The sequence below is a fragment of the Mobula birostris genome, chromosome 12, assembly GCF_030028105.1.
Source record: "Mobula birostris isolate sMobBir1 chromosome 12, sMobBir1.hap1, whole genome shotgun sequence".
NCBI classification, from domain to species: Eukaryota; Metazoa; Chordata; class Chondrichthyes; order Myliobatiformes; family Myliobatidae; genus Mobula; species Mobula birostris.
Window position 1 is genome coordinate 110,115,576 of NC_092381.1, and position 19,982 is coordinate 110,135,557.

The 19,982-nt window shown below is 44.6% G+C and overlaps 1 protein-coding gene across 4 annotated transcripts in view; it reads left to right on the plus strand.

The window, feature by feature from the left end:
- Positions 1 to 19,348, plus strand: part of clip3 (CAP-GLY domain containing linker protein 3) — a 72,651-nt gene extending 53,303 nt beyond the window's left edge. For 3 of the 4 annotated variants that reach the window (XM_072274461.1, XM_072274462.1, XM_072274463.1), the window contains 4 exons: positions 3,162 to 3,285; positions 10,123 to 10,187; positions 12,757 to 12,829; positions 13,222 to 18,052. In XM_072274461.1, coding sequence (XP_072130562.1) covers positions 3,162 to 3,285; positions 10,123 to 10,187; positions 12,757 to 12,829; positions 13,222 to 13,282 — 323 coding nt within the window. In that variant the 3' untranslated portion in view covers positions 13,283 to 18,052. The other variant, XM_072274464.1, reaches the window with a different exon arrangement.
- Positions 19,349 to 19,982: the final 634 nt, after the last annotated feature.

The following is a 19,982-nucleotide window of genomic DNA, read 5'->3' on the forward strand; positions in this document are numbered from 1 at the left end:
GGAAGTCCACAATCTGTGTGGATTGGTGATAACATATCCTCCTCGCTGACATCACTGGTGCACCTCAGGGGTGTGTGCTTAGCCCACTGCTCTATTCTCTATATACACGTGACTGTGTGGCTAGGCATAGCTCAAATACCATCTATAAATTTGCTGATGATACAAGCATTGTTGGTAGAATCTCAGGTAGTGAAGAGAGGGTGGTGTGGTGTCGCAGCAACAACCTGGCACTCAACATCAGTAAGACGAAAGAGCTGATTGTGGACTTCAGGAAGGGTAAGATGAAGGAACACATACCAGTCCTCGTAGAGGGATCAGAAGTGGAGAGAGTGAGCAGCTTCAAGTTCCTGGGTGTCAAGATCTCTGAGGATCTTACCTAGTCTCAACATATTGATGTAGTCATAAAGAAGGCAAGACAGTGGCTATACTTCATTAGGAGTTTGAAGAGATTTGGCATGTCAACAAATACACTCAAAAACTTCTATAGATGTACTGTGGAGAGCATCCTGACAAGCTGCATCACTGTCTGGGATGGAGGGGCTACTGCATAGGACTGAAAGAAGCTGCAGAAGGTTGTAAATCCAGTCATCTCCATCTTGGGCACTAGCCTACAAAGTACCCAGGACATCTTCAGGGAGCGGTGTCTCAGAAAGGCAGTGTCCATTATTAACGACCTCCAGCACCCAGGACATGCCCTTTTCTCACTGTTACCATCAGGAAGGAGGTACAGAAGCCTGAAGGCACACACTCAGCGATTCAGGAACAGCTTCTTCCCCTCTGCCATCTGAATCCTAAATGGACATTGAACCCTTGGACACTACCTCACTTATTTAAAATATACATTATTTCTGGGTTTTTTTGCACTTTTTTAACCTATTCAATATATGTATACTGTAATTTATGTATTTATTTATTATTATTTTTTTCTCTTCTATATTAAGTATTGCATTGAGCTGCTGCTGCTAAGTTAACAAATTTCATGTCACGTGCTGGTGATAATAAAGCTGATTCTGATTCTGATTCTGGTTAAGTAGTTAGATTAAATAAGTAGTGCAAAAAAAGAAATTAAACAAAGTAGTGAGATAGTATTCTTGGATTCAGTCTCTATTCAGAAATCTGATGACAGAGGGGAAGAAGCTGTTCCTGAATCATTGAGTGTGTGTCTTCAGGCTCCTGTACCTCCTACCTGATGGTAGCAATGAGAACAAGGCATGTCCTGGGTGATGGGAGTCTTTAATGATAGATGCCAGCTTTTAGAGACACCTTTAAGATGTCCTGGATATTACAGAGGCTAATTCCCACATTGGAGCTGACTGAGTTTACAACCCTCTGCAGCTTATTTCAATCCTGTGCAGAACCTCCACCCTCCCCCTGACAACCCATACCGGACAGTAATGCAGCCAGTTAGAATGTCCTCCATAGTACGTCTGCAGGAAGTTGGAAGAGTCTTTGGTGACATACCAAATCTCCTCAAACTCCTAATGTATTGTGTTTTCTTTGTAGCTGCATTGAATAAGACAATGTAGATTTTATTAAAGTACATATATGTCACCATATACTACCCCGAGATTCATTTTCTTACAGGCGTTTACAGGAGAATAAGGAAACACAATAGAATTTATGAAAGCACTCACTGACAAACAACCGATATAGACCTGGGTGTCAATATATCTGAGGATCTATCCTGGACTCAACATATTGATGACATACCCTCTAAACCAGAAATCTTTTCTGCATGATCTCCAACATGCTTCCTATAGTGAGGTGATCAGAATTGCATGCAGTATTCCAGATGTGGCTCACCAGAGTTTTATAAAGTTGCAACATAACCTCTTAACTTTTGAACTCAATGCCTTGACTAATAAAAGTAAGCATTCCATAAGCCGCCTTAACCACCTCATCGACCTGTGTAGCCACTTTCAAGGAGCTATGAACTTGGATTCCAAGATCTCTCTTCTTAGCAACACTGTTAAGGACCTTGCCCTTAAGAGTGTACTGTCTCCTTGCATTTGCCCTACCGAGGTGCAACACCTCACGTTTCAATAGGCATATTTCATGTCTGATAAATGTATGCAATATACATCCTGAAATTCTTTTTCTTCGCAAACATCCATGTAGAATGAATGACAGTTAAAACATTAGAACCACTAAGTCCCCCCCAGCTCCCCCTCCCATGCACAAGCAGCAGCAAAGCAACAACCCCTCACCTCCACTAGCAAAAAAAAAATCAGCTCCCTCCACCGAGTACTCAGGCGTACATCATAGCAACAATAAAGACACAGACTTGCAGTACCCTAAAAACTGCACATTCACCTGATAATTCAACATACCACAGGCTCTCTCTCTCTCCCTGGTAAGGGAAAAACAGGTGTTCCCATTTCACAGCGAGAGGGGAGACACAACAAACAACTGGCTGATTTACAATGTTAAACATTTGTTGTGTCACTTTTTCTGAGCTCTGAGCCCAGAGAGTCGGCACCAAAAAGGCGCAGCTCTCTGGACACAAAACCCCCAGCAGCTAACCCGCTGCTCCCGATGTTCCGTGTTCTCCTGTGATGCTTCAGTCAGGGGCACTGGCCTAGAATCAACATGTCCCCAGAGTCATGAAATCCTGGAACTCTGAAAGCATACTCGTCTTCCAGGCCGCGTCCTTAGGACATCAAAAAGTGGCCGGTTGTGAGGCCCTGAGAGCGGGTCCCTTTCCTGCACAGAACCAAAGTCAGAGTGTAACTCAAGGTCAGGGTCTTCAAAAGAACCTCTCCACACCCTGAAAAGGAAAAAAAAAAGAGATGTCAAAGATAGAAATAAAGCTGTTTCTGAAGAGTCAAGCAAAGACGTTGCCATTTAGCGCCATCTTAACACTGCCCCATCTTCTTCATCTGGGTTAAGCTCCATCTGCCATTTCTCTGTCCGTATCTGCAACTGTTGTGTTCTGTGTTGTTCTGCCGAGCATTGTGGACGTGCTAAGTTGGCGCCGGAATGTGTGGCAATACTTGCGGGCTGCCCCCAGCACATCCTTGGGTGTGTTGGTTGTTAATGCAAACAGTGTATTTTGTTGTATGTTTTGATGTACACGTGACAAATTACCTTGAATCTTGACCTTTGCTGGTATGGAGTATCTCCCACTGACCGTTGTCACTGTTCACCTGTTGTCCCCTCAGGATATTGGTATGGGATAGAGCTGGACAAGGCGACCGGGAAGCATGACGGCTCGGTGTTTGGAGTTCGATACTACACTTGTTCCCCGAAGTATGGAGTGTTTGCCCCTCCATCCAGAGTGCAGAGGTAACCTTCAACAGTCGTGTTGTCAGCCGTGACTCCATGGATGGTATCCTCACTGTTCTAAGTAAATTTATAATCAAAGTACATATATGTCAGAGGGGCGGGATGAGATACGTCTCTACCAAATAAGGTGTAAGGTGCTCCTTCCCTCCGCTAGCCTGCAGATCGCCCTTGGGCAAGGTGTAGCACCCCAATCAGGGTCACGTGAAGCCATGTGAGCAGGTGGTGGATGGCTGTTGCAGCTATATAGGACCCTGGTGAGACCCCACTTGGAGTACTGTGCTCAGTTCTGGTCGCCTCACTACAGGAAGGACGTGGAAACCACAGAAAGGGTGCAGAGGAGATTTGCAAGGATGTTGCCTGGATTGGGGAGCATGCCTTATGAGAATAGGTTGAGTGAACTCGGCCTTTTCTCCTTGGAGTGACGGAGGATGAGAGGTGACCTGATAGAGGTGTATAAGATGAGAGGCTTTGATCGTGTGGATAGTCAGAGGCTTTTTCCCAGGGCTGAAATGGTTAGCACAAGAGGGCACAGTGGATTCCAAGGTGATTGGAAGTAGGTACAGAGGAGATGTCAGGAGTAAGCTTTTTAATGCAGAGAGTGGTGAGTGCGTGGAATGGGCTGCCGGCGGCGGTGGTGGAGGTGGAAACGATAGGGTCTTTTAAGAGACTCCTGGATGGATACATGGAGCTTAGAAAAATAGAGGGCTATGGGTAAGCCTAGGTAATTTCTAAGGTAAGGACATGTTCAGCACAGCTTTGTGGGCCGAAGGGCCTGTATTGTGCTGTAGGCTTTCTATGTTTCTAAGTCTTATGAGCAGCCGGTGCATATCACAACTCCTGGTTATGTGACCACTGACGCCAGGCAGACAATCTCTGAAGAGTATTGATAATGGCTGGTGTTGCCTGTCTTGGCAACGGCAAACCACTTCTATAGAAAAATTTGCCAAGAACAATCTTGATCATGGAAAGACCATGGTCACCCATGTCTTTAGCACACCACTGTTGTAGCATGTGGTGTTTTGAGTTACTCTTGCCTTCCTGTCAGCTTGAACCAATCTGGTCATTCTCCTCTGACCTCTTTCATTAACAAGGCGTTTTTACCACAGAACTACTGCCCACTGGATAATTTTTTGTTTTTCGCACAATTTTCTGAAAGTGCTAGAGATTGTTGTGTGTGAAAATCCCAGAAGATACTCAGACCACCCCATCTAGCACAACTATCACCACTTAGATCACGTTTCTTGCCCATTCTGACGTTTGGTTCAAACAGCAACTGAACCTCTTGACCATGTCTGCGTGCTCTTGTGCATTGAGTTGCTGCCACATGATTGGCTGATTAGATATTTACATTAATGAGGAGATGTACAGATGTACCAATAAAGTGACCAATGAGTGTATGGTGAAACATAGAATACATCATGGGAACAGCCCTTTGGCCCATAATGCCTGTACTGACCACAATGCTGAATCAAACTTAACCTCTTTTGCCTGTACATAGCCAAACCCCTCCATCCCCTGCATATTCTAACAGCCTCTTAAATGAGCAGTAATAAAAGATCATCAAACTGAAATGTTAAACCTGTTTCCCTCTCCACAGCTCCTGCCCAACCTGTTGGGTGTTTGTAGCATCTTTAGAGCTTTCTCTGCCATGTTCCCATTGTGCAGAGTGCCAGCATCTGTTGTGGGGCAGAAATCTGTTCTGAATGTGCAAAGATAAACCGGCACTCACTGTGCGGCATTTATTTATTTACTTATTGAGATACAGCATGGAACATGTTATTCCAGCCCTTCGAGCCACACTGCCCACCAACCCCCCAATTTTAACCCCAGCTTAATCACAGGATAATTTACAATGATCAGCTAACCTACCGACCGGTACGTCTTTGGACTTTGGGAGGAAACCGGGGCACTCAGGGGAAACCCACGGGGAGAACGTACAAACTCCTGACAGGCAGCAGTGGGAATTGAAACCACGTCACCGGTCCTGTAAAGTGTTGTGCTAACCACCACACTACAGTGCTGCTTGTGACAGAAACAGACTGACTTCTTAGAGTAAATGCTGAATATTCCAACATAAGGTTGAAAGGGTACAGAGAAAGTTTACCAAGATGTTGCCGGGACTGAAGGACCCGGGTTGTAAGAAAAGATTGAATAGGTTAGGACTTTATTGTAGAAGATTGAGGGGAGATTTGATTGAGGTATGGGTTAAGGGTGAAAGGTGAAATGTTTGAGGGGAAACTTCTTTACTCAGAGGGTTGTGAGAGTGTAGAATGAGCTGCCAGTGCACACAGGCTCAATTTCAGCACTTGAGAGAAGTTTGGCTAGGTACATGGATGGTATTGGGTATGGAGGACTATGGTCCTGGTGCAGATTGATGGGAGTAGTCAGTTTAAATGGTTCTGCACAGACGAGAAGGGCCAAAGGGCCTGTTTGTGTGCTCTACTTTTCTATGGCTCTATCTGATTGTTTGGAAATCCCAGTGGTTCACGCATTAGTCCAGAATGTGAGCCGGAAGTCCCAGTGCAGTCGGGGTGTATGTACAGAACTGGGGACAGGTGTGTGGCTGGGGTTAGGGTTATGGTAAGTAGACCCAGGCCCCGCTCACTTTAAACTTGCTGTATTCATGGAAAATCCTACAAAAGGTAGGATTCAGTCCAGTACATCACAGGTAAAGCCCTCCCTCCCAACCAATGAGCAGGTTTACAGGAAACGCTGTCGTAGGAAAGCAGCATCCATCATCAGAGCCATGCTCTCTTCTGGCTGCTGTCATCAAGTAGAAGGTAGAGGAGCCTCAAGACTCACACCACCAGGTCAAGAACAGTTCCTACCCCTCAACCATCAGGCTCCTGAACAAAATGGGATAACTTCACTCTCTTACCCCATCATTGGAATGTTCTCACAACTACTGATCTCACTTTAAGGACTCTATCTCAATATCTCATGTTCTTGTTATTAATTGGTGTTTATTTATATTTACATTTGCACAGTTTGTTGTCTTCTGCACTCTGGTTGATCTTTCATTGATCCTGTTGTAGATTATGCCGCAAGAAAATGAATCTTAGGGTTGTATATGGTGACATATATGCACTCTGATAATAAATTTACATTGAACTTTGGACTTCAGTGCAGCAATTGAAAATTGGTAAATTGGTTAATTATTGGCATATGTACCGAGATGCAGTGAAAATTTTTGTTTTGCACATTGATACAGATCATTTCATCACAACAGTGCATTGAGGTTGTACAAAGAAAAACAATAACAGTCTGCAGAATAGAGTTATGATTACAGAGAAAGTGCAGTGCAGGCAGACGACAAGGTGCAAAGTCATAACCAGGTAGATTGTATGATCAAGAGTCCATCTTTTCGTACTAGGGCTTCACTGAAGTCTTGTAACAGCTTGATTGGAGCTGTCTTTGTGCCTGGTGGTGTGTGCTTTCTGGCTTTTAAATACTCTGCCTGATGGGAGAGAGTAGGAGAGGGAATATCTGGGTTGGGGTGGGGTCTTTCATTATGCTGGTTACTTTACTGAAGCAGTGAGAAGTTAAGACATTGGAGTAGGTTCTAAGGAGGTTCACAAAAATAATTCCTGGATTGAAAGGCTTGTCATATGAGGAGCGTTTGATGGCTCCGGGCCTCTTCTCACTCAAATTCAGAGGAATGGGTGGGGGGATCTCATTGAAACATATTGAATGTTGATAAGCCTAGATAGAGTGGATGTGGAGAGGATGTTTCTGTTGGTGAGGGAGAGGACACACACAGGAGATTAGTGGTCCCACACAGGAGATTAGTGTGCAAACTTAAAGCACATGGTATTGGGGGTAAGGTATTGCTGTAGTTGGAGAATTGGTTAGCAGACAGGAAGCAAAGAGTGGGAATAAACGGGACCTTTTCAGAATGGCAGGCAGTGACTAGTGGGGTACCGCAAGGCTCAGTGCTGGGACCCCAGTTGTTTACAATATATATTAATGACTTGGATGAGGGAATTAAATGCAGCATCTCCAAGTTTGCGGATGACACGAAGCTGGGCGGCAGTGTTAGCTGTGAGGAGGATGCTAAGAGGATGCAGGGTGACTTGGATAGGTTGGGTGAGTGGGCAAATTCATGGCAGATGCAATTTAATGTGGATAAATGTGAAGTTATCCACTTTGGTGGCAAAAATAGGAAAACAGATTATTATCTGAATGGTGGCCGATTAGGAAAAGGGGAGGTGCAACGAGACCTGGGTGTCATTATACACCAGTCATTGAAAGTGGGCATGCAGGTACAGCAGGCGGTGAAAAAGGCAAATGGTATGCTGGCATTTATAGCGAGAGGATTCGAGTACAGGAGCAGGGAGGTACTACTGCAGTTGTACAAGGCCTTGGTGAGACCACACCTGGAGTATTGTGTGCAGTTTTGGTCCCCTAATCTGAGGAAAGACATCCTTGCCATAGAGGGAGTACAAAGAAGGTTCACCAGATTGATTCCTGGGATGGCAGGACTTACATATGAAGAAAGACTGGATGAACTGGGCTTGTACTCATTGGAATTTAGAAGATTGAGGGGGGATCTGATTGAAAGGTATAAAATCCTAAAGGGATTGGACAGGCTAGATGCAGGAAGATTGTTCCCGATGTTGGGGAAGTCCAGAACAAGGGGTCACAGTTTGAGAATAAAGGGGAAGCCTTTTAGGACCGAGATTAGGAAAAACTTCTTCACACAGAGAGTGGTGAATCTGTGGAATTCTCTGCCACAGGAAACAGTTGAGGCCAGTTCATTGGCTATACTTAAGAGGGAGTTAGATATGGCCCTTGTGGCTACGGGGATCAGGGGGTATGGAGGGAAGGCTGGTGCAGGGTTCTGAGTTGGATGATCAGCCATGATCATAATAAATGGCGGTGCAGACTCGAAGGGCCGAATGGCCTACTCCTGCACCTATTTTCTATGTTTCTATGTTTCTATGACACAGCCTCAGAATAGCGGGACGTCTGTTTAGAATGAAGATGAGGAAGAATTTCTTTAGCCAGAGCTGGTGAATTTGTGGAATGCATTGCCTCCGGTGGCAATGGAGGCCAAGACATTCATTCATTCTGTGCCATATCGTATGACATCATCATTATGTGCCAAGTCATATGACGTGGGCGATCACGGTCTTTCCACGACCATGATAGTTTTTGGCAAATTTTTCCACAGTAGTGGTTTGTCATTGCCGCCTTCCAGACAGTGTCTTTACAAGACGGATGACCCCAGCCATTATCAATACTCTTCAGAGATTGTCTGCCTTGCGTCAGTGGTCGCATAACCAGGACTTGTGATATGCACCGGCTGCTCATACGACCATCCACCAGCTGCTCCCATGGCATCACGTGACCCTGATCCGAGGTGGGGGGGGGGCTAAGCAGGTGCTGCACCTTGCCCCAGGGTGACCTGCAGGCTAGCGGAGGGAAGGAGCACTTTACTTTGGTAAAGACGTACATATTTAGAAGGAAAATGATGAAAAATTTCTTTAGCCAGAGGGTGGTGAGTTATAGTGAATTTGAATTTTATCTCGCCACCTGGGAGGCCAGGTCACTGGAGTGCATTTAAGGTGGAGGTTGACAGGTGTTTGATATGTCGGGGTGTGAAAGGTTATGGGGAAAATACAGGAGCAGGAGAGGGGCGAAATGTATCAGCCATGATCAAATCGTGAAGCATACTCAAAGGGCCGAATGGCCTAATTCTGCTCCTGTCTTATGGTCTTGGATTGTACGGGCAGCTGAGAAGTATAGACGGATTCCATAGAGGGAAGCTGTTTTTTTGTGATGCGCTGAGCTATGTCCACAACCTTCAGCAGTTTCTTGCAGTCACATTCAGAGCAGTTGCCTGACTAAGTCATTATGCATCAAGATAGGGTGTTTTCTATGTTTTATCACTAAAAATTGGTGTTGCAAAGGGGTCATAAGACCATAAGATATAGGAGCAGAATTAGGCCATTTGGCCCATCGAATCTGCTCTGCCATTTCACCATGGCTGATCCATTTTTCCTCTCAGCCCCAATCTCCTGCCTTCTCCCCTTATCCCTTAAAGCCCTGACTAATCAAGAATCTATCAATCTCTGCCTTAAATATACCCAGTGACTTGGCCTCCACAGCTGCCTGTGGCAACAAATTCCACTGATTCACCACTTCTGGCTAAAGAAATTCCTCCTAATCTCTGTTCCAAAAGGACACCCCTCATTTTTCAGGCTGTGTCCTCTGGTCCTAGACTGCCCCACCATAGGAAACATCCTCTCCACATCCACTCTATCGAGGCCTTTCAACATTCGATAGGTTTCAATGAGGTAACCCCTCATTCTGAATTCCAGTGAGTAGAGGCCCAGAGCCATCAAACACTCTGCATATGACAAGCCTTTCCATCCTGGAATTACTTTTGTGAACCTCTTTTGACCCCTCTCCAATATCAGTACATCCTTTGTTGAATTTCTTAAGGCTCCCAGGGAAGTAGAGACACTGGTCACTTTTGTGTTTGGAGTCATAACCAAAGTAACTTTCATTAATCCAAAAAATCTGCTCTTGCTACACTTCCAGATTATTACGTGGGGCATTAGGGGTTTTCATCACCATGGTCACATGTGGGGCGCTGCTGGGAGAGATTTCTAACTAATAATTTCTTTTGCAACACATGCAAAATGCTGGAGAGACTCAGCAGTCAGGCCACAACTGTGGAAATAAATAAACAGTCGACATTTCAGGCCGAGAACCTACTTCAGGACTGAGAAAGAAGGGGGAAGGTGTCGGAATTAAAAAGCTGGTGGGCAGAGGGGAAGGAGGCTTTTTTCTCTTTTTTTAAATTTCTTTTTCTTGTCACTTCTTTTTCAGGATTGGGGGCCCTAAAACTCCTTCAGGTGATGGAGCTGTCAACAAAAAAATTCACCAAGTAACAAGTACGTTTAGATCACTTCACGAGTATGAGAGAGTTGGTTTGAAATAGATTGTTCATTGAAGCAGGGCTATCTGGCCTGCCATACCTGGTCTAGCTCACCGTAAGAGGAATCAAACCGAATATAGAACATCAGACCACAGTATGAGGCCTTCAAACCACGATGGTGTTACTGACGTTAAGGACGGTAATGAATGTCCTCCATCTCTGGCGGTGTTCAGGGCTTCCTTCATCGTGTCAGTAGTTCCTCTCAGTTTTCACTACTGTCAGTTATGCAAGTCCCAGGTGGAGACTCAGGAATACTGTCACACTCAGATATAGAAGGATTCTTCATTGCTGTTTCCGTAACAATTTTGATTTACCAGTCAGGGTTGTTAGCTCTGAGCTGAACCCCCGAAACTGGAGGACCGGTTGACCACTCATAGTCTGGCCTCTACCCTTTGACCTGTTTGCCATGGGTGACCCTACCAAGAGCCAAAGCATAAAACCCCGATTCCTGTCAACATAGCTTTCCAGGTCATTCAGGCATGTAAGCCTCCAAACCACGACAAGGTTGTGGTCCTCTTGGAGGCCGTGATGGTCTGCCAACCTTTTAACCTACTCCACCGTCAATCTAACCCCTCGTGTCCTACAGCCCATAACCCTCCATTTTCTCTCATCCGTGTGCCTATCTAAGAGTCTCTTAAATGTCCCTGTAGTGGCAAAATTGATCCAAAATCGAAACAAGACAATTGCTGCCAGCCTGTGACCCCAGAGAGAGTTGTTACACGTGTGTGACACGCCCATGGCTTCAAAGAGTTGAATTCCCCAGTTTGATCCTTTATTAGCAATTAGCAAACATACGGTTAAGCACTATTGAGCATTATGCCAGCGGTCAGCAAAAGATATGACCTCCGCGGTCCCAAGGTACAAACTGCCGCAAAGTAAGCATGAATGCATAACTTATTCCCTTCACTCTTACCACACCCCCAACTCGTGACTAGTTTCTATAGTACACGTAATAAATACGCGGCAAAGTTCATGTAGTTCCTACACGCCCTGATGTACCTACCTCCACCACCACCACCACCCTGGCAGTGCGTTCCTGGCACCAGAAACCTACTCCTGACATCTCCCCTAAGCCTCCCTCCACTCACCTTAAAATTCCCTTCTAGGGCTCATTCTTTTGTACCAACATTGTTCAATATTAATGAAAGTCGGGAAGTGTTCCATAATTCCAAGACTCTAAAAGAATGGCGGGTGGGTTATGAAGGTAGTGTCATAGAAAAGTACAGCACAGAAACAGGCCCTTTGGCCCATCTAGTCCATGCCACACTGACTACTCCCATCGACCTGCACCGGGACCATACCCCTACCATCCATGTACCTATCCAAATTTATCTTAAACATTGAGATCGGCCACACATGTATCACTTGCGCCCGCAGCTCATTCGACACATTCTCAAACCCTCCTCATATTCCCCTGAAACTTTTCACCTTTCACCCTTAACCCATGACCTCCAGTTGTAGTCCCACCCAACCTCAGTGGAAAAAGGCCTGCCTGCATTTACCTTATCTATACCACTCATAATTTTGTACGCCTCTGTCAAATCTCCTCTCAATCTTCTATGTTCCAAAGAATAAAGTCCTAATCTATTCAGTCTTTCTATATAAGTCAGGTCCTCCAGAGCTGGCAACATCCTTGCAAATTTTCTCTGCACTCCGTCAACCTTATTTACATCTTTCCTGTAGGTAGGTGACCAAACTGCACACAATACTCCAGATTAGGGCTCATGAACATCTTATACAACTTCAGTGTAAAATCCCATCTCCAGTACTCAATGCTTTGATTTATCAAGGCCAATGTGCCAAAAGCTTTCTTTACGACCTTAACAACCTATGATGCCACTTTCAATGAATTATGGACCTGTATTCTCAGATTGCTCTATTGTAGCACACTCAGGACTGCCCTACGTTTCACTGTGTAAGACCAACCTTTGGAGGATTATGGGCAGTGTATAGGAGGGAAGGGTTAGATTGATAATGGAATTGGTCAGCATAACATTTGGTGCTATAAGACCCCTGTTGTGCTGTATAATTTTATGTGCTATGTACTACAATGTAGATAGCTTTGTGTTCTGGGTGTTATATTTCATAACTTCAAAACATTAAACTAATTCAAAGGAAGATATGGGAGTCTGGGATTGTGGGTTTAACTTTGCACCTACTTTAAGTGAGGTGCACGTGTATCACGTGGTAGCGTCATGGTGTAAGCAGTTCACGTATTTATGCCTATAACCTGCAATGAATTATTTAAACAAACAAGAATACTTAATCAACCATGATTATTCAAATATTATTGAAATATTAAATACACAACACTGGGGTTCTGACTACAGTCTTGCAAGATTGCTTTAACTGAGTTGTTTGGGACCCAAGCCTTGGGAGCTGTGAGAAGTTAGCTCACTGTGAACAGCAGTCCTGTACTTGAACGGAACTGAACATGTTCCCATGGGGTCTAGGCGTTGTAGAGTTGCGTACAATTGTCCAGTGTAGCATTTGGTGATCTCTGCTTTTGTGGGCAATTTCTGTAGTGACTCAACCCAAGAGGAACTTGGCGACTGTGAGAACCCCCAAAGATATTGCGTCAGAGAGCTCCATATCCAGGTAACAGCATCTGCCATGTAGTAAAAGTTGCTGGTGAACGCAGCAGGCCAGGCAGCATCTATAGGAAGAGGTACAGTTGACGTTTCGGGCCGAGACCCTTTGTCAGGACTAACTTAAAGAAGAGAACCTTCTTTCAGTTTGTCCTGACGAAGGGTCTCGGCCCGAAACGTCAACTGTACCTCTTCCTATAGATGCTGCCTGGCCTGCTGCGTTCACCAGCAATTTTTATGTGTGTTGCTTGAAATTCCAGCATCTGCAGATTTCCTCGTGTTTACGTTTTTAAATTCTGCCATGTGGTGTTTGCTCACTTTCAAGGACCTCACAACTCATGTCCTCAGTATTATTTAAGTACTTGTTTTTTTCTCCTTATTATGTTTTTTTTTGTTTGTCAGGTTTCGTTTGGTTCAGTGGTTCAATGGTTCAATTTCATATCGGAGAATGTATACAACCTGAAATTCTTACTCTCCACAGACATCCACGAAACAGGAGAAAACCCCAAAGAATGAATGACAGAAAGACTTTAGATCCCCAAATTTTCCTCTCCCAGGCATAAGCAGCAGCAAAGCATCAAGCCTTCTCCTCTCCCTCCCCCAGTTGTCAGCAAAAACATCAGCACCCACCAAGCAAGCAATAGCAAAGCCCCCAAAGAGAAACCATGATCTGCAGTCCAATAAAATCTATTGGTCACCCAACAGTCCAACATGCCATAGGTCCTCTCTCTCTCCCTCCCTAACAAGGGACAGAGAGGTGTCGCCTCTTTTCCACAGCGAGAGGGGAGACCAACAAAACAAAACAGCTCGCTGATTACGACGTTAAAGTCTGCCACGTCACTTTTCTGACTTGAGAACCGGAAGCAAGCACTCCCCTACTATCGAGAGAAAGTGAGTGGTCGCCCGAGAGCAGGTGCCTCCAACAGCTGATCCGCTGTTCGTGATGCTCTGTTTCTCCAGCGACGCCTCAGTTGGTGACGCCAGCGTGGAATTGGTTCGTCCGTGGGACTGCAGGGCCTCATCCCGAAGGTGCGTGTCTTCCAGGCCGCATCCTGGGGATATCAGAAAACAGCCAGTCGTTAAGCTCTGTAAGCAGGAACCGCCGCTGCAAAGAACCACAGTTTGAGTGCAGTTGTAAATCACAGGCTCTGACAGAACCCCATCCACCTTGAAAAGGAAAAAAAGACATTAAAGGGAAAAAGTTAAGCTGTTTCGCAGATGAACTCGAAGAAGCCATTCTCTGGCAACATCTTAGCTCCGCTGAGTTTGATGTAGTTTTTCACTGATTCAATTGTATTTGTTTCTTCTGCAGTGAATGTCCACAGGGAAATGAACCTCAGGGTTGTATATGGTGACATATACGTACTTTGATGATAAGTTTACTTTGAACTTTCTTGGTGTGTTAAACCTCCTGGGCTTCAATAGCAGGCAGAGGCATTGGAGAACATTGACACAACGGGTGACCCCAACTCTCCTGCTGCTTTCCCGTTCTCTCCCAACTGTACACAGTTCACATCTTTCCCCCTCGCCCTCTGCCCCCCGCCCCCACCTGCCCGAGTGTCAGACCCCGTTAAGGAGTGAACTCAGCCTTCACCGAAATTTCCCATAAGAGACGCAGGATTAACCCTGTTTGCCTGCCCCAAAATGCAGAATCAGTGACATTCTCAATGGAGGATTTGGACACTAATGGTTGTGACCCAGCTGTGATTCTCAGTATTATTTATTTACTTAGTTTTTTTTATTAATGTTTGCACTATTTGTAAGCTGCAGAGAGTTGTAAACTCAGTCAGCTCCATCGTGAGCACTATCCTCTGTGGTATCCAGGACAGCTTCAAGGAGCAATCACTCAAAAAGGACCCCCATCACCCAGGACATGTTTTGTTCTCATCAGGGAGGAGGTACAGGAGCCTGAAGGCAAACACTCAATGATTCAGGAACAGCTTCTTCCCCTCTGCCATCCGATTTCTGAATGGACATTGAACCCATGAACACTATCTCAATACCTTTTTATTTCTATTTTTGCACTACTTAGTTAATTTAACGATTTATATATTTATATATATTCCCTGTAATTCCCATTTTTTTCTTATATCATGTATTACATTGTAGTGCTGCCGCGTAACAACAAATTTCACAACATAAGCCAGTGTTATTAAACCTGATTCTGATTCCAATTCTTTTGCACATTGGTTGTTTGTCAGTCTTTACTTCTGTATAGTTTTTTTAAATCATAAATTCTACTGTATTTCTTTTTTTCCCCGTAAATGCCCGCAAGAAAATGAATCATAAGGTAGTGTATAGTAACATATACATTGATAATGAATTTGATTTTGGTTTTGACTTTGTATATTTGAATCCAAAATCCTCAAACTGCCCAGGTGGACTGGGGAACTGAGGGCAAGTTTTGAAAGGCTCAGATACTACGCAGTTCTAGTTTCAGGCCCTGTCAGCATGAAACTAACACCGCGGTCCCAGTGGTAAGTGTGACTGATAATGGACCACGGGACACCCAGCTTGTGAATTTAGAATCTTTACTTGTACCACAGAGGGTTTACAAAGAACATTATAGAGCAAAATTCAGCACTGAATTCACAAAAAACAAATACCGTTCTTATACTTGCCAGTGATTGGCTATATATGAGGCGGGTTGAGGCACGGGGTAGAATTTCAGTGGAGCCCAGGAGGTGGGGCTTCTTCTTCTTCAGAGAGCAGCCGCTGGCCCGTGGACGCTCCTTCACCATGAGTCAACGCGGCTCCTGTTGGGGTTTGGGACGTGGGAGGGCCAACTGTCCATGTCACATTCACACCTGTGGTGTAGAAGATGAGATTATTATTTAAGTGGTGAAAGATTGCATGGTGCGGTCATGCAGAGGAATTTGGGAGTGCTTCAGCATGAATCACAGTTTGCCGGTGCAGCAGGCTATCAAGAAGGCAAGTGGAATGTTCGGTTTCATTGCTGGAGGGATTGAATTTAAGAGCTGGAGAGTTATGCTGCAATATCACAGGGTACTGGTGAGGCCACTCCTGGAGTACTGAATGCAGGTCAGGTCTCCTTTCTGTGGCTTCAGATGGCGCTGTCGAATCTTAGTAACTTCTGGCTGGTAGCTAACGAAACGAGGAAAACAACTGAATACTTTGCTGATCACTCTCTTTTCTGGCAAACGATCATTGCAAGCAGTAGTCTGTAACTTCCCATTGGAGGCAATTTGATGCAGCAGAACCAAGGCAGTGGCTCCATCGCCAAGAGCGAGGTTTGATTGATTTAAGCACCATGCCGAATCAGAAAGGCTGGGTACAGGCCGAATCGAGGTGCCTGGGCCCAGGCCCCAGTGTGTATCAAGGTGACTGAACACAATGATTGGACGATGATTTAGACCAGATCGGAAAGGTCAGGGTGCTGGGGCCTGAGGCGAGCAATGGGCCGGTTCAGCTCCCTGCTCCATGATGTTTACTCAGCTCTGCACTGAACTATGCGTCTTGGACTCTCTTTGTGGAACTCAATTCAGAACGCTATTTGCTTACAGTTATTGTTTGTATGAGTAGCTTTTTCTTTCCTTTTCCCTGAACACTGGGTGCTCAAAGCTCTTTTTTAATGGGGTCTTTTGGGTTTCTTTCTTTTGCGGCTACCTGTTGTGAGAGGAATCTCAAGGTTGTATAAAGTATACATACTTTGATAATGAATGCACTTTGAACTTTGAACTTCCTTGAGGAAAGATGTACTGGCTTTGAAGGCGGTGCAGAGGAGGTTCACCAAGTTGATTCCAGAGATGCGAGGATTAGCCTAACGTGAGAAATTGAGTCACCTGGGACTGTACTACACCTTCAGGTTCAAGAAACACCTACGGTGTGTGAAGGAGATAAAGCTTGTTAAAGATTAGTTTTATTTGTCACATGTACATCGAAACATCCGGTGAGAGCGTCGGTTTTGCGTCAATGACCAGCGCAGTCTGAAGATGTGCCGAGGGCAGCCTACAATGTGTTGCCATTCTTCTGGCACTAAATCTGCATGCCCAAAAAATCCTCACCCCATACGTCTTTGGAATGTGGAAGGAAACCGGAGCACCCGGAGGAAACCCACGCAGTCACCGGGAGAACACACAAACTCCTTACAGGCAGTTGAAAGGCCCAAAGACTCGATTGAATTGACTTTATTTCTTACATCCTTGATTTAGAATATCTGAACTTTATTTAAACAAGTTATTACTTTGTCTGAGACAATTATGAAACTTGTCTTCTTTTGCACATTGTTTGTCAGTCTTTGTTTATGTACAGTTACTCATAAATTCTATTATATTTCTTCATTTTCCTGTAAACGTCTACAAAAAACACCTCAAAGGAATCAGAAACAAGTTTATTATTAACTGCATTTGTCATGAAATTTGATGTTTTGTGACCACAGTACATTCCAATATAAAAACAATGAATTACAGTTGAAAATAGACAATCAGTGGCCACTCCATTAGGTACAGCTACTGGTTAATGCAAATATCTAATGTGACAGCAGGTCAATGCATAAAAGCATGCAGATATGGTCAAGAGGTTCAGTTTTGTTCAGACCAAGTACCAGAATGAGTAAGAAATATCTAAGTGACTTTGACCGTGGAATGATTGTTGGTGCCAGATGGGGTGGTTTGAGCATCTCAGAAAGTGCTGATCTCCTGGGATTTTCACACACAATGGTCTTTAGAGTTCACAGAGAATTGTGTGAAAAACAAAAAAAAAAAAATCATCTCGTGAGCGGCAGTTCTGTGGGTGAAAATGCCTTGTCAATGAGAGAGGTCAGAGGAGAATGGCCAGACTGGTTTAACCTGACAGGAAGGCGACAGTAGCCCACATAACCACACGTTACAACAGTGGTGTGCAGAACAGCATCCCTGAACACACAGCACATCCAACCTTGAAGTGGATGGGCTACAGCAGCAGAAGACCACACCGGGATCTACTCCTGTACCTAATAAAGTGGCCACTGAGTGAGTGAATGTGTGTGTGTGTATCTGTATACCTATCTATCTCTATCTCTATATAAGTAAATAGTGCAAAAAGAGCTGTGGTGAAATGTACGTACTTTGATAATAAATTTACGTTGACGTTCGCTTTGAATGATGTGGACGTAGATTGGCGTGAATGGGATAGTTGGGCTCATCCTCCTTTTAGTTGGTTTGAGCACCCCCTCCAATTTCTGATCGCTCTGTGCTCTCAGTCTCAACTTGCTGTTCTCTGCTCTCTCTTCTCATTTCAGATTACTATTCTGCTGTTGGTTTCCGTGGATGTTGAGAGCAGAAATGCAGTCGTAAAGCAAACAAAAACCTCCTCACCACCTCCTCACTCTTCTCCTCAGCCTCTGTTCTTCCTCCTCAACTTCTGTTCGTTATTGTGCTTCGGAAACAGACTGTGGATAACGGTCTCGTTACTAGTTCACCCAGTTACAGACATAGTTGACTCTAGTGCCTTGATCCCAATGACGTATCCCTCCATTAACAGTCGTTTCAGTAGATGGAATAACCATTCATTTGATACACTGACTGGAAGATATATATATTATATTATATTATCACTTCACCTGCCCGTGACTTCACTCTGGCTCCCCTCTTCCTCCTCCTTCAATGGTCCACTCTCCTGTCCTATCAGATTCCTCCTTCTTCAGCCCTTTACCTCTTCCACCTATCACCTCCCAGCTTCTGACTTTATCCCACCCATCTTCCCCTCACCTGGTCTCACCTATGATCTGACAGGTAGTACTCCTCCCCCCTCCCTCCACCTTCTGATTCTGGCTTCTTCCCCCTTCCTTTCCAGTCCTGATGAAGGGTCTCAGCCTGAATGTCGATTGTTTATCCCTCTCCACAGATGCTGCCTGACCTGCTGAGCTCCTCCACCATTTTGTCTGTGTTGCCCTGGAGTTCCGGCATCTGCAGAATCTCTCATGTTTACCTTCTAGCTAGTCCTCCTACCCTTCCCCTCCCCAACTTCTTTTATTCTGGAGTCTTCCCCCTTCCTTTCCAGTCCTGAAGAAGAGCCCTGGCCTGAAACATTGACCGTTTAGTCCCCTCCATAGATGCTGCCTGTCCTGCTGAGTTCCTCCAGCACTTTGTGTGTATTGCTCTTTGGGATTTCCAGCATCTGCAGAATCTCTTTTGTTTATACACACACGTATATAAGTAATATAATATAATATATATATATATATAATGTAATGTATATATTATATGCACAACTATATGATGCTGGTTTGTGTTTCTGTTTAACGATTGACTGAAAATACTGATAAAAACTAATTGTCACAATTATGGTGTGTACCTTAAAACCCAGAATATATGTACTCCCTCTGTTTTGCATTTTTAGATCCCATTGAGGCATCAATTTGCTTCACTTAGGTACAAAGGAGTTTAGTTGAAGGGATGGTGATGGGAGATTTTACTGGGCCGGTGAGATTCTGAGGGTGATGTGTTCCTGAGTGATTCACTTTATGTCAAATGGGATCTGATAGATTTTAAAAAAAGCTGTTTATTATGTAAAGTAAATCAAAGCAAAATAAATACTATGAAAAGTTTCTGTATTTTGATTTATTTGGAGATACATCACGGTAACAGGTCCTTCCGGCCCATCGAACCTGTGCTGCCCAGTTACACCCACGTGACCAACTAACCATAAGACCGTAAGAAATAGGAGCAGATTTGGGCCATTTACCCCAACCCGTCTGCACAATTTATCATGGCTGATCCATTTTCCCTTTCAGCCCCAATATAAAGGCCTGTAGCAATGAATGCCACAGATTCACTGCACTCTGGCTGAAGAAATTCATCCTCATCTCCTTTCTAAATGGATTTCCCTCTATTCTGAAGCTGTGTCCTCTGATCTTAGACTCTCCCACTATAGGAAACATCCTCTCCACATCTACTCTATCGAGGCCTTTCACCATTCGCTAGGTTTCAGTTAGGGCACCCCTCATTCTCCTGAATTCTTGTGAGTTAACCTACGAATCAGAACACTTTGGACTGTGGGAGGAAACCAGAGCACCTGGAGGAAATGCACATGGTCACGGGGAGAATGTACAAACTTAAAGCCAGCAGGAGGAATGGAACCTGGATCCCTGGCGCTGTAAAGCATTACACCGACTGCTAATCCATCGCGATCTTAAGAGTTGATCCGATGAGATAGAATGAATT